Source organism: Lepidothrix coronata, unplaced genomic scaffold, assembly GCF_001604755.1.
Source record: "Lepidothrix coronata isolate B3197 unplaced genomic scaffold, Lepidothrix_coronata-1.0 Scaffold51, whole genome shotgun sequence".
NCBI lineage: Eukaryota > Metazoa > Chordata > Aves > Passeriformes > Pipridae > Lepidothrix > Lepidothrix coronata.
In genome coordinates this window covers 1,213,808-1,228,671 of record NW_016690231.1, presented here as the reverse complement: position 1 = coordinate 1,228,671, position 14,864 = coordinate 1,213,808, and the positions used below count along the sequence as shown (strand labels likewise).

At 42.0% G+C, this 14,864-nt stretch overlaps 1 protein-coding gene across 8 annotated transcripts in view; it reads right to left on the bottom strand.

Moving 5' to 3' along the window:
• Nucleotides 1-1,286: 1,286 nt before the first annotated feature.
• ZDHHC8 (zinc finger DHHC-type containing 8) overlaps nucleotides 1,287-14,864 on the bottom strand; it is a 121,472-nt gene continuing 107,894 nt past the window's right edge. For 4 of the 8 annotated variants that reach the window (XM_017815493.1, XM_017815491.1, XM_017815495.1 and 1 more), the window contains one exon: nucleotides 9,818-14,643. In XM_017815493.1, the coding sequence (XP_017670982.1) occupies nucleotides 14,472-14,643 (172 nt within the window). In that variant the 3' untranslated portion in view covers nucleotides 9,818-14,471. Of the gene's footprint in view, nucleotides 1,421-2,000; nucleotides 2,121-3,925; nucleotides 4,057-7,241; nucleotides 7,748-7,876; nucleotides 8,018-8,819; nucleotides 8,882-9,817; nucleotides 14,644-14,864 lie in introns of those variants that run through there. The other 4 variants (XR_001874928.1, XR_001874927.1, XR_001874929.1 and 1 more) reach the window with 4 other exon arrangements.

Here is a 14,864-nt window from a genome sequence, read left to right as displayed (position 1 = left end):
AGTTTCAAAACCTCACATACAGTTCCTCATAAATAGCACAGTCCCTTTCCCCCAGGTCTCAGTCTCCCGGTGTCACCAACTTATACCAGGGCTGGGCTCTGCTCACCACCAGAAAAGTTTGAGGCTGTTGTTAAGCAACAGTCAAAACTGTTTCCTCAGCAAAAAAAGTATTGCTAAACATCTGGGTAATCCCATTGCACCAGAAAATGAAAATGGATAATATTGATTGTTTGCCTCAGTGCTGCATTTTGGATGTCATTCTCCTGTGCTAACACTTCACCATTAGGAATCTCCTGTGCCTGTGCTCACATTCTGCAGCTTGTTTTTGCTTGGATTAGGTACTAATACACTTATACAATTCATGTGCAAAGGTCTTTCGAGATTACCTTAGATTTTACTCAGTAAATCCAAAAATGTTATTTTTAATTAGATTATGTTTACTATTTTGTAAAACTTGTAATTCAATCACGTTAAAAAAAAAAACCTCTAAAAATAATTTACTGAAAGTTACCAGTAGCTTGAACATACAGTCCTGCATCTCATCAAGAACTTCTTAACCTCTAGCTTTGTTCTTTTTATATATATTTATATTGCTGCTATTGTAATCCAGTTTTATTGTGTTGTATTTCATCTGTGAGCAGAAAATCCACCTAAGAGGATAACAACCTACTGAGGGTACCCACTAATGGAATTATTCTGTTAGCTAAAACAGTAAATGCTCGTGCTACTGATGCCATAGGTCCAGTACTCGGGGATGATTCCCAGGGGGTTATCCCATTTCTGTGGTTGGATGCAGAGACACCTTCAAGGAGGGTGCCCAAGGTTAGGGTGGCCTCTTCACTGTGCTGTGACCAGAACAAGGAGAAGTCAGAAAGCCAGCAGGGTTGGCAGAAAGGTCAGCACAAATGGGGCCTGACAAATGGTGCTGCTTTCCCTGGCAGGCAGGAAATCCCTGTGGCAGCAGCAGGTCCGTGGCAACCCTCAGGGTGAACTGCCCCGGGAAAACAAACAACTCAGCTCTGGCTGGGCCCTGGATCGCTGCGGGGATGAGTCAGTGTTTGGATGTTTTACCGTTAGCTACAGGCACAGCAACGGCAGGTCTCCAGCCTACAACTGGCAAGCAAAACTTATGAACTTTCAGGCATTTTTTTTAGACAAAACAGACTAATAAAAGGACATTTGAAACCAGGAAAATGTGGTTTTGAAAAGCCTCTTCCATGATCCTTAAAGTATTTACTCACCATGTATCACCTTCCCCATGTAAAAAAAAAAAAGTGTAAGTTTATTTTCAAAAGAGAAACAGAGAGAGAGAAAAGTTAACATTATGTCATTTGATCCACATGTATTCAGACACACACTGAGGATTTACTGTTGGCCTTCTTAAAGGAAATATTGATGTCATCCTGGCCTGCCTCAGACCCTGCAAAATTTAAATGATACACTAGGTTAAACTTTCAGGTTATAAAATTATGCTACTTAAGCTCACTTAATACATTTTTTTTTTATAGAGCAAGAGAGAGTACTGCTTCTAAGCAACTTTGGTTGGTATGATTTGACCAATTAAAAAAAAAAAAAGAAAAAAAAGAAAATATTTTGAAGGGGATCCCGGCTTCCTGACTGTATCTGACTCTTCACTGAAGGGTGAGCAGAACTACACAAGTTCTGTGTCAGTTAAATGCAGCACAAAATTTTGGGAGATTTTGCCATGAAAGCAAACCTACATTTATATATTTTAGCAGTGATTCAGATCTTGAATTTAATCTAGGTGTTGTGAATCACCCACTAGAGGATTCTTCAGATCTCCCTTGACCAGAAAAAGAGAAGCTCATTTAAGATAAAAGACTTGTCCTCTTCCCCAGACACACTCTCTCTAAGCACATTAAAAGTAGGCTTTGCCTTATCTAAAGCATGCACAGTCTTTCTATCAGGAATGATTAATCCATTCCTCACAGTCACCATCTTTCTAACTGAAGTAGATTGAAGGAAATATTTTTACTAACACTGGGCATCACTGGTAAACTGGAGTATCTCAAACAGAGCTGTGATTTGCTTTGCTGTGTCTCAATCTCTTTCCTTTCTCCTCCAGTAAGGATCGAGTGAGGCTCTTTAACACACTGGGACTGAAAATTAAAAAAAAAGTCTCCTTACAAAGTCTTGTACTTCTTAAATTTTGCCTCATAGTTTATCACTAACAAGTCCTCGGTACTTTCACCTTCAGTCATCTAAAACCAGAAGTTTTCACTCTACTTTGCAAACACAGTCAGAGCTGCAACAACTGAAAGACACACCAAAAATGTAGTTGTGAAAGACCTAAAAAACCGGTAATTTGTGAACTGGAAAACTATTTTTATTAACAGTCTCTGGCCCTTTCATTAAGTAAACACATCTAGTTCTGCCCCTGGAGTCACACTTATGAAACTAAGGGTTTATAACAGCAATACTAACACTGCATTATCTAATGTAATGCTCTAATAAATAATGATGTATCACGCCAGAAGGGTTTAATTTGAAACAGATGGTCTAGGGAATGGAAACATAAGCAAAGTATTTCACTGTAATCATTCTCCAGGAAACAAAAGGGGATTTGATATTACTGCCTCAAGGAGCACCCCCCCTCCCAACGTTTTTGTCTTAGATAACAGTAAACCTTGATTTTGATAATGAAGCACAGGTGCTGCTGAGAGCTCCCAACAACCAAACAGAACCCAGGCACTTCTCCTAATCCTGATTAGCAAGTGAGAATTTGCTTTTGCAACAGCATTTGCTGCCTTGAGAAAGTTCAACTGATCTCTCTTTGCACCATTTTTTTTTTCTGTTTCAGAAAGAAAAAAAATAAATTTGCAGTTGTTACGGTCTTGACAGTGTTGGATTCTGTTGCAGTCATTACTGAGCACTTAATACTTAGGCACTGCAGTCTATGCCCTATAAACCCAGCACTGCTTTTAGGTGCACTTGCAAACCACTGAAAGACCTGTGCTGCCAAATTCACTTACCAGGAGAGAGTGCTCTGCTGGCAGAGCCATCTGAGGCACCGTGACGTACATCATTACACACTTCAGGAGATTTCTCGTTTTAAGGATCCATGTAATGCTTTACAAGAAGTACAAAGGGAAAATTCTAGCTCCCCCAAAATATCCTTTCCTCTCAGTAGCTGTTTCAGATATTCCCTGCTTTGCAATTTCAAAAAAAGTCACCCTAGGGATGAGCTTGGCACAGGCTGTTTCTTTTTCTGGAAGCAGCATTTAAATGCAGTGTTTTCACATACAAGCTGCATTGAGGATGTGTGGGCACAACCCTGGGATGAAATAGTTTTGGGGAAGTGACGCTCCCTCCAGGCCCGGAGGAGCTGTGGGGTATTCAGCCCCATCCGTGCCATTCTCCGCTGGCAACGGGGCAGGAGCAGCAGCTGCGGCTCCGCCCGAGCCAGACGAGCTGTCCCAGCAGCACCCCCGCCCCAGAGACACCGGCCCGGGCCGAGCCCAGCACTTGCTCACACTGCACCCACCTCTGAATACAGGGATAACCTTCCTGAGGGCAGGGAACTCCTCAGCATTGTGCCAGCGATTAAAACCCCACACTTTGCAGGAGGAATAATGACCTTTGGAGAGACACCATTTTTGTATTTCAAGCTTCTCTGTGATGCTGAAGATATCTTTTCCCCTCACCCCTAGTGAAAAACCCAGAAACCTGCCCCCATAAGCAAGCATTTACTGAGACTTCAGGAGCTTGGGGCCTTAAAAATCCCAGGCATTGTGAGGTCAGGCCAAATAGCTTGGAAGTAAGAAAAGTTAATGGGATATTCAACTGTTCAAATGCAGAGGTGTGCTTAAGTGTCTACTGCACGTTAATCACACTACCTAGTAAGCCTGGGATAAAGCCAGGAGCTAAGAATTCTTTAATATTAGTTGCCATTCTCTTGACTCACCATGTGACCAACTCCTGTGCAGTGAATGTCCTGCGAGCATTGTCCTGGGTGCTGGGCAGTCTGTGTGAGCACGGGCTCCTTTCACACCCTGTGGGGATGAACTGCACTCTGTGGTCACTGGATTTGTACCGCTAGGGAGAAGGCCAGTGCAAAGATGAATTTCTCCCAGTGACAGTATTTCTGAAGAACAAAGGGGTGTAACGTGCATGACTGACTCTGCTGGCAGAGACGATGAGCATCACCCCCAGCACTGCTCTCCCCTGACACTGCTTCCAAATAAGAGGAATTAGTACAGTTCCTATGTCTGATCAGGGTTTATTTTTGCCTGAAGACAAAATGCAAAGTCCAGGACTGAGGAAACAGAGTCCAACCTCAGTTATGACAGTCAGCACCTGGATCCTGTGGAAGGATTCCAAGCTTCCATTAGTCTGAGACCCGTGTGACACACACAGTCCCACAGTATGACTCTCCCAGCTGAGAGCACCACATGTTATTTCACCTGAGAGATTTTGATTTTTTTTATTTTTTCAATCATCAAATAGAAAATCATGGAGAGCATCTCCTCATATTACAATACTCATTACTGCACATGTCGTCTCTCTGTCTCGTTCCTTACACTAATAACCACAGGACCTAATTATCCCCATTTATAAATAACTTTTCTCGTCCTATCTCTGTCCAACAATGTTTTGGCAGGCATCCTCAGCAGAAGATTTGAAATTATGTCCCTGCCAAAAACTATTGCTGCTGATGAATCACAGCACACACAATTGAAAGGCTGTGGCTGGTTTTATAAATATCTTTGCACATACATATGCATGTAAATGTATGTGTATATGTGTGTGTAGCAATTTGGAAATTGCTCTACATATGGATCAGGCAAAATGGCATCGTGGCTTTTTCTCTTTTCCAAATGATATTACTGAGCTCATTCAGTCAAATTTCTGCCAATGTATTCATGCATTTCCTAGGGGAATTTTAAGGACCTTCAGGTGAAAATCAGCCCACTGCACTGTGCTAGTCTGACCACCACATTAGCTTTAATTTATTCAAGTCACCAGCTGTAGGATTCAAGTGATGAATTTACCCTTAAGCACAGTCATGGAGCATCCAAGGAACTAGGCTTCAAAAATCAAGTCATGCCAACCCAGGCTAAAGGAGAACATTGCTTTCACAGCCCCACGCAGGGCACTGCTAATGACAGTATATATATTTTACATATATATAACTAGACCAAAACCAGAGAGGACATCCCAAGCCTCTTGTACCCAAAAATGTCTCTCCATCATTTGTGACATGGGGCTGTAATGCAGTCCTGCAGCATCCCAGGCTTTAGGGATACATGAAGAGAAGCTGCACAGATATCTCTAGAATTAGTGCACAAACAGACAATGTTATTCCTTCTTCAGCAAGCTTCATGTGCTGTGAATAAGGAGCTGTAGATAAACAGATATGTACTTCTGCACAGCACTAAGACACAAAAAAAGACAGGAATTATTAGCAGTTTTCTCATGGCAACACAGCAGCTCAGTCCTTGTTCTCAAGAGAAGATGTAAAAGGCTGGATTTCCTCAGCTGCCCATGACATGTCAACATGTTTTGTGCCTCAATAGCACATCAAAGTGTCCCCCTTTCTGAGGTCACTCCCAACCTACAGCCATTTTTTTACTGTATTTCTGCATATATATATATATATATATTTCTTTTACTGTATTTCTGCTCAGTCATTTGAGTTATTATTATATCTACATGAAAAACTATTCCAATAAGCAAGCAGGGAAGAGCAGAACTGCTTAAGGCAATGAAGCATATGGTCTCTTGGAATGAGAATTGTGCAGTGTGGGTATTGTGCAGAGGGTTTGGATTATAGGGAAATATGCTGGGGGTCAAGGGAAGTGTCAAGGCAGAAATGCCTCTCAGGTATTTACTAAAACAGCTTTCCTAAGTCAGTGTGAAAGAGGGAGATTATTGTCAGCAACACCAATCACAAACACACAAAAACTTCCTCCCCAAGTACATGACCTCAGTTATGCTTTCAGTTGAGGTTAAATATGCCCCAAATCTGCCCTATTGCTCCTGAAGACCTATGGGAGGAACCTGCTTGGCTCCAGCTACACAGCTGGTCCCAGAACGACAGAGCTGGAGCCTCCCACAAACACAACACATTTGGGAGGTCGGGAAGTCACAATTCCCCCCAACACGGAGCAAGGAGGCACCGACAGACAGGGGAGTCAGCAGGAATCTGCACTGGAGTCAGGACCCGCTGCCAGAGTGCCTGAAGCCCATTCCTGTGCCTTAAGTGCAGCTCGTGTTTCCAGCAGAATGTCCAACTGGTCCCTCTCTTACTGGGAATTCCGGCTCAGTGCTGCAGAGCTGCCGCCGAGAGCAGCGCAAAGCACGTGCTTGTTGATGTAGGAGATTGTGGCCAACAACAGAGCAGTTTGTCTCCATTATGTCATAGTGTGCCTGAAAAATTAGTCATAACCAAGTACTACCTATTTATAATTACTTACTTCTCTTGTTTTTAAGTCTTGTTATTTTAGATAACTGTCAATGAGACAGCAAGGGCTGATCCCAGGGCCAGATGGATCCATAATATTCAGGCTGCAAAAACTGGATCATGCTGTTACTCATTGAATTTACTCAGACACTGCAGTTTCTACAAGATGAGCTTTTCCTAAGAAAAAGTAGCATTGGTTTGTATTTAAAAAAAAAAATCAACAAAAACCCTTCTACCATCTGTTCCAATGACTGTACATGAGAAAAAACTGACAGCAAAGCTGTATTCTGCTAAACCACCTGTGCCCAGGACTAGAACCAGATTATAATGCAATTTTATGAGCTTCCACAGTCCACTTCCAAAGGCACATCAAGTATAATGAGGCACCATTACTATTAAAGGAAAAACTACCACTGATTTCAGAGGAACTAAGATTTCAGCGTGAGCTAGGAATAGCATTCATGAGCTTATGTGCCATTCTGGAAACAGGGATTCTCACTTTAGGTGTTCACCCAAGGTACTGGAAGCCTGTGATTTTGGTGTTGAAAACCCTACACTGAGTCCCCACTGCTGACTGTGTGCAATGACATGATCTACTGAAGCCAAACTCACAGACAGCCTTCAGTTCCAAACCAACTGTGCTAAATAAAGGACAGCCCTCACTTGTATGGACGGCTACTGTTCCCTTAAAGACTTTCAGGCATTGCCAACCAGACTTATCCTTCCCATCATCTCTTTCAGTTCTCACTGAGCTCAATGGGAGGGTTTCACACATACATACAATGCTCAAATAAATCCTTGAAAATCCTGTTCTTACCTCATATTGAAGGAATAGATGGACAGTCCAAGCCCCAGCGCAGGCTGGGAGTTAAAAAGTGTGAAATCACCCTCAGAAGGTAGGATATGGCCTTTATGGCTTTTACTTTCTGCTGAAAGAAAGGGGTTTGAATTACTTATGTTTCTAAAATTGTTTTATTAAAGAAAGGGGGCATTTTTTAAAATACCAGACTTACCTGTGGTACCCCTTTATTCAAAAATCCAACTAAACCCCTAGAAAAGCTTGTGATCTGGCAGAATCTGCTGCCTAAGTCATGCTGTGCACTTCTGCCATGTAGTCTGAGCAAACTGGCCATGCCCACAAATGCAGAAATGACTTTCATTAATGAGGAGTGGAGAGACAGAATATCTTAACACAGTCCAGAAATACTGGCAAACCTCAGCAGTGCCCACAGTGCTCACATGGTCTCATACACTGTCCATCCCAGGCCAGGTGTATTCTAGATCTAGTACCACATGGACAGGCTATGTCAGTGCTTCATATTCCTGGGAAATAAATGGCAAAATTACTGTTTGAAATATCCACAGAAGGGATGCATGTGTAAAAGGTGAACAGGATGGCAACACAACATGAAATAACTTGTAAGGCAAAGAAACGTGAATCAGCTTCCTTACAGTCAGGAGATGAGTCTTCTCCACAGCAGCCACTTTTCTCTCTGGATCAGATCCACTGCCTGAAGCTTTGGAAAGGTCCCTGTTCTGTATGTAGACAGAGTCCCCAGGATTGCATCCCTGTGGGCAGAAAAACCCGACCCCCTGGGGGAAAGGAATCAATTTGCCCTTTGGAAAGAACTGCCACAGTCCCACCCACGCCTGTGGGGCTGTGACATCCTTGGCAGGCCAAGAGCCGGAGCTCTCAAGGCCACTTGTTTGAGGCAGGTTCTGATGGTCCCTCTGAGGTCCCTGAAACCCTCCTGTCCCCTCCCCTGCACCCCCTTCACAGGGCTGAGCACCGAGGGGCTCTCAGGCATCCCTCGTTCTCCACTTCCTCCCAGCTTCCAGCACTGCTTTCCCTTCTCTCTGGATATTCCTTAAAATGGCGTCTCCCACGGCCTGGAACATAACCACTGGCAGAAACACTGTTTCCAGTCTATTTTATTTGCTTACATTTTAGTAAGTGATTTCCGTTTTGTATTTTGCTGCTGACACAACCTTTTTTTTTTTATCAACACAGATCAGTTCTATTTAAAATACACCAGATTAGGACACCTGTAACTAGTTTTACTTGAATATATGTACACAATTACATATACATTATATACATATAGGCATTATATATATACATATAAATATATACACATATATATAAGGCACTGGAAAATGTACCATCACTTCTCTAGGACTGTTTTAATCTGTAAAAGTAGATTCATATTTCTTCACATAATTTGAAATGTCTAACCAAGACATTTTAAAAATGTTTCAGGGCTGGAGATATCAGCTGTGAAATAAGCCTTGCTTTAAATTTCAAGTTATTGTGACAAGATGAACAAAACCTATTCTAGTAGTAATTCTAATCTATTTATTATAAAACTGCTTCTCTCTTAAAAGATATATTCACCTGTATAAATAGTTTCCTTTGTCTCTCCTTATTATGTTCCAAAATGTGAACTTAAACTTGTCCTGCAGAATAAAAAATAACAATAATGAAGAAACGAATACAAACTTGGATAATTTATCCATTACTTAGAGGGAGGAAAGCCAAGATTGCTGTAAGCCAAGATATCTTTAAATAAAATGTATTAAAACAGATCATGAGCTAATATAATCCTCTTTGATGTCGCCAACATCAATGGGGGCTGGTGATTACGGTTTGGGCCATTTCATATAGAAGGTAATCTCTGCCACGTGAAGACAGGACAGCACACAAATATGACTGGCATTTATGATGAACATGCTTGAATGGATCCTTGCTTAATGCAATTAGCCTATATATGCAAATTATGGCATCAGAAATCCTGCAGCAGCTGCAGGGCTTGGCAACTGTGCGTGTTGTAAGCCAGCCTGACAGATCAAATGGACATATTTTCAAAGACCAGAAACAGGCAGATGAAGATAGACTAAGAACTGTACATCTTTGGGATTTATAAACCCAGAGGATCTGGACAGAACATTGCAGCAAATACCATTATAACATTTTTTTTCCAGTGGCTCTGTAGCAATGATTTGCAATTGTCCTGGACCACAGGATCCCTATTAACCCCACAACTGGAATTAAAAACAGTACAGAAAACTTCACTTAGTGTTGTTTCATGGACCACTTGCTGTGACCTCACAAACACGGTTCATTGGTCACAACCAGGAGACACTTTTAAAGACAGAGCATATTTCCTACTCTACCATAAGCATCTTGAAAATGAGATTTAACCTGCAGTCACTTCTTTTAATGTTTTGTCACTTGCAGACTTTGCACTGGAACTGGCCTTTCCAGTTCTACTCTTTCAGTGCACGTTGTGCACCAGTGGAAGTGAGGAAGGGCAGAGCACCACGAGCCAGCTCAGCAAACGAATGCACCGGGGCAGAAACGGACACTCGAAAATACTGAAGTGACTCAAAGGGTTAAAAAATATATATGTATTACGAGAGCCACAAAAAAGGTTACAGACAGAGCTCCACAAAGCCTGCACGGATACATTCCAACAATTCAAGGTGGCAGAACAGGTGAAATACAGACCATAAAAACGGTTCGACATCAACTTCCCAGACTGTCAGAGACAGCAAGCTTGACCCCATCTTTCCCACACACACAAAAAAATATTGACTATATATATATATCTCTCTATATATCTCTAGTCTGGCCCACAGATATAGTCCAGAGAAAACCACATTGCAATTTCCACATTAGGCTTGCAGGAGAGTAGGAACGTCCACGGGAACGCCCGGGAGGGGATTCTCTCAGGCCAAGTTGCCCCAACGTTATGCTTGGTTAGCAATTAGAGCAGCAACACAGCCCAGCTCATTTGCTGCACGTGGCCACTGACACACAGCTCTGTGCAACCCTCAGAGCTGCCTTCAACCAAACTGAGTAAATACATTTGTTTTGCTTAATTTAAAAAAAAAAATAAATAAAAAAGCAAATGTAAGATATTAGGGCAGTTCCTGCTATCACCTTCTTTAAAATTCAAGACTTGAAGAATTCTTTAATGTACTTGCTTACAGACGTATTTTGAGACTGTATCAATGATCTTCAGGAAGATATGCCACCCTGAGGCTTTTTCCCTTGTTCACTTCAGGTTATGTCTGCATCCAGTTTTGACATGGGGGCCAAATGCTGGTTGTCTGTCAGTGCAGTATTTGGCCCGGAGTTTCAAAGTCTTTGCTATTCAGACTTTCCTATGAGGTCAACAAACAAAGTAGTAAAAAAAGAAAATATTAAGGCTTCAAGTAAAAATATTTCCTCTCTCTCCCACCCATGTAGTAAGGTACATTTAATTTCATAATACTCAATATATTATACAATTAAAGATACAGAGATCCAACTTTTCAAGGCAGGTTGTACTACAATGAAAACCTGGAGGCTAAATGGGAGCGTATGAACAGGGAACAAACTGCTAATAAAATGCAATATGCAATGAAAACTGATGCATAAACTAAACAAAAACTATTGCTGTTTTTTAAATAGGTAATACAATCCACAGCTACAAATAAAAACATGTTGACAATATTTAAGACTTCTGACACGTGAAATAAGCATGACAAAAATAAAGAAGCTACTTTACAGGATGTGTTAACTCGTGCTGGATTTTCATGGCTGATCCCCACCTACTACAAATTAGCATCAATTAAATGAGCTTTGATGGAGCCACACCAATTTATACCAGCTGAAGATTTGGCCTGCAGTGTCTGTAAAAATAGGCTATCTGGGCAGAAGAACCTTGCTGCTAATCTGTAAACTGCTTAAAGAACTATACTTTAACATGGGCTGGATCTGCTCAAAAACTGGATTTAATAAATAGGTCCCCAGTCCCACAACAGGAACTATGGAAACAGACACTTAGATTTATGAGAAAATAACTGCAGGCTCAGTGCCTTGGATGAAAATGAGGCTGGATTTGCTGCATGCAATCTCCTGTTAACAGTTCTGCTTAGATTATTCTTTCAGAAAATTTGAATCATTTACTCCAGGCTATGTGCACTGAACTAAATGCAAACCTCAAGAGGAAAAAAAAAAAAAAGACTTTGGTACCATTGTAAACCTATGAAGAAGCTGAATGTCTCTCAGCTGTGGGCAAAACTACTCACAAAATACATAATCCTTACTTCTGAACCTGTACTGACACAGTGCATTCATTTTTCCCTCCCTTACCCCTTGTGAACTATGTCAAAATAACCCTGGATATTAGTGCTTTATACACACAATACTGTGTTTAGTCTTACTGAGAAATTCTCTCATGAACTAATGTAGTTAACTTCAAAGGCTCTTTGGCCCTTCAAGTTCCTCAGTAGCTTTTTCATTTATAAATGCAAGAGAAAGAACGATCAAAGTGGAGCATCACTGGGATGCAAATCTCAAATGTTACACTGGTGCAAATTTTCAGCCTTGCTTGCATGAATTTCATGTAGGTATTCAAAGATACATGATCAGATGTGCCCTTGTCCAGCTCCCAAGCCCAAACTCCCTGTGTCTCATATCCCCTCTTTTTCAGGGCTTACATATGGCATAGGTGATACTTTAAAAACAAGTAATTCTTGTGATACTCTATGCACCAGAGTGAATTCCAGTCCTTAAGGAAGTACTGCATCCTCCTGAGGAGTTAACATCAGGGTAGATGGCAGATTAGTAACAGTTAAAGATGGAAGAAATCTATAAGGCCATCTGGTCTAGCCTCTTGTCCCCACAGGCTCACCTCTCACAGAAATTCTTTTAATGACTTGTCCATATATAGTTTGACTGTCCTGAATACTTTGGCTCCAAAACTCTGCCTTGGAAGACTATTCCACTGCCCCTTCTCCTCCAGCTTCTGTGCCCCCTTCTAAATGGAGACCATTGGTTACCAGTGACAACCCTTTGATTTACCTTTGGTTTTGCAACTTTTAATTAACATATTTGTACAATTATGATACTTGATTTCCCCTTCATTGCCTCGCCAGTGGCACGTTTTAGCCCTTTAAATCACCTCATTAGCCAGCCCAGCCAGTCCTTTAATACATATTGCTCCATGTGTACCTGATCCAGTTTGCCAGCATCTTTCTGGTACCATGGTGCCTCCAACTAAAGACAATATTCTACATGCCAGTGAGCAAATCTGCATAGAAGGACTATTGCTTCTCTGCTCTGCAATGTCCCTACAGTAGGCACTGAAAATATCACTGATTTCTACTTCCCTCTCTCAGAACTTCAGCCTATTGCAGGTGCATTGCTTTCCAGGTTTCTCCCCTCAGGCAACACAGAGCATTCCACAGAGAGATGATTAACTTTCTTATGTTCTCTTCAACCTTTGTCCCCAAAAAATAATGTGATATACAAGGGACATAATAACCATGTATTGCAGCAGATGTCAAGATTCATCAAATCAAAATATAAATTTTAACCAGGCAAAACTAAGGTCAGTATTTGCCTTCTGGAACAATTAATCTCAACATACATGAAAACAAATAAGATGTTATCAACACATTCTGAATTGCTACCAAATACCTGGAGAGCTCCTCATTATAGTCAAGGATTGAAAAGGATTTAACCCCTTGAAACAAATATCCTGAAAAATGATGGATTTAGCTCTCTAGTCAAAACCATTCACCAGGAGAACCAGGTGGGAAGTCGAGGTTTCGTATGCTGACTGGCTCAGTGATAAAAGAATAATTTTTAGTGACTTTGGCAACAGTCGCTCAGGATATTCTTAATTGCACACATGATCTGGCTAGTTAGCATTGGTCCAGATCTCAGTACTTTTGACTTCTGAGGTGGTAACTGCATGGGAAGGAAAAGGAGATAAGGAACAGAGAAATAAAAATCCATTTGTCCCAAAATTAGCTTTGCCAGAGTCCTCATATTTGTGATAGAAGTAATGCACCCCTTTCTTGTTTTTTTATAGTAAAGTTGTCTTTAAATCCAACAAAGTAAATGTACTTTTCTGGAGACACGAAAAGGAAACCTCAGAATGTTAAATAGATTTGATTGATACTATTTTAAAAAGTTGCTCCCCGGGGAAAAAACCCAAATGGAAAATCCTTTGTCTAACAGTATTGAAGACCAAAGGGAATGTGCTAGTAATTAGGCAGACAGAAAATTTATATCCTTTAGATGTACACTTGGCTCAGTTACACACACTGTAAATTCAACAGCTCATGACAACCTTGTTGGGGGATTACACAGACGGCACCAGGGCAGGGCAGTAAACCAGGTTATTGCCTAAATCCAACGGGGAACAGGGAGGGTGCAGGGAAAGCAGCTGACGGCTGTTTAAAGTATGTTCCCATCCAAACATTTCCTTTCTTATCTGCTTGGTTTTGCTTCCAAGTCAGAGAAGCCTTTAGGACCCAGAGGGAGCGAGAGGTCAGTGGAAGATCCTTCCTGGTCCTTTTCCACGAGAGACAGACACACACACAGTGTCACACACAGGGAGGAGACTGGCAGACAGTGAGAAGCTGTTGAGATCCTTTCTCCTGCTCCCATCCAGGACCAGGGAGGCTTTTGAAGACGACATGGTGTTTGCAGCCCAAGTGCCCTTGCCTTGCTCCTTCCCAGGAGAAGGAACCCAAGCGGCAGCGCCGGGGGGACGCGGGGCAGTTCTCGCACAGGAAACCTGCTTTCCACGGCAGCAGGAAAACAGCAGGTGGTCCTCTGGCTCCTGCTGGACACATCACTGGCCAGGAGAACTGGGAACAGGCATGGGAAAAGCTGAATGACCCCGAACTGACCGTCACAGCACAACTGGTACACGACAGACTCGCTGGACAGACGCGCGATGGCTTCAGCGCTCCCCCGCAGGAAGGGAACCCTCGGGGCCGTGGTGTCAGGTCGTAGCCAGTTCCTGCCAGTTCCCTTCCCTCTTCAGGAAGAGTCTGATAGACTGTACAATTTCATTCCCTCAAGAATAAGGCTGCAGCTGGTTTTTGGCCAGAAGAGAAAGATGAAAACAGAACAAACCCAAAACAAGAAAAGGAGAGTGGCCGGCCGCTGCTGCTCCTTCTTTGTTGTTATTTGAGTCTTCACAGTGCTCCTAGCTTCATGGCTGGCTGAGTGGATGGCTCTTTATTTTTAACTAATTTTATTTTACACTGAAATTTCATAGGTTGTTCCACCAACTCCAGACACCTTCTTAACATTTGAGTGTCTAGCAGGGCTGACAGGCGTCCCCTGGGAACTTGATGTGGAGCCCAACCTGACTATTCCTTTTGGCTGTCCATTGATTTTACTGTGAGGTGTCTTCAACTGCATGTCATCCCTGCATCAAAGGAAACATCAAAAGATGCAATGTTAGTGACAAAGAATGGCTTCACTCAGGATAAACAATCACCCCTGTTACCCTGAGTCCCAGGATTGCAAAATATTCAAGCCTGGGAGCAAGCTGGTTGAAGCCAATGCACTGGATGAAAAGCCACTGAAATGAGAGAATTTATTTGGCCATTAGGTTAGTGGATAAGACCCCAGTAATATTTCTTCATT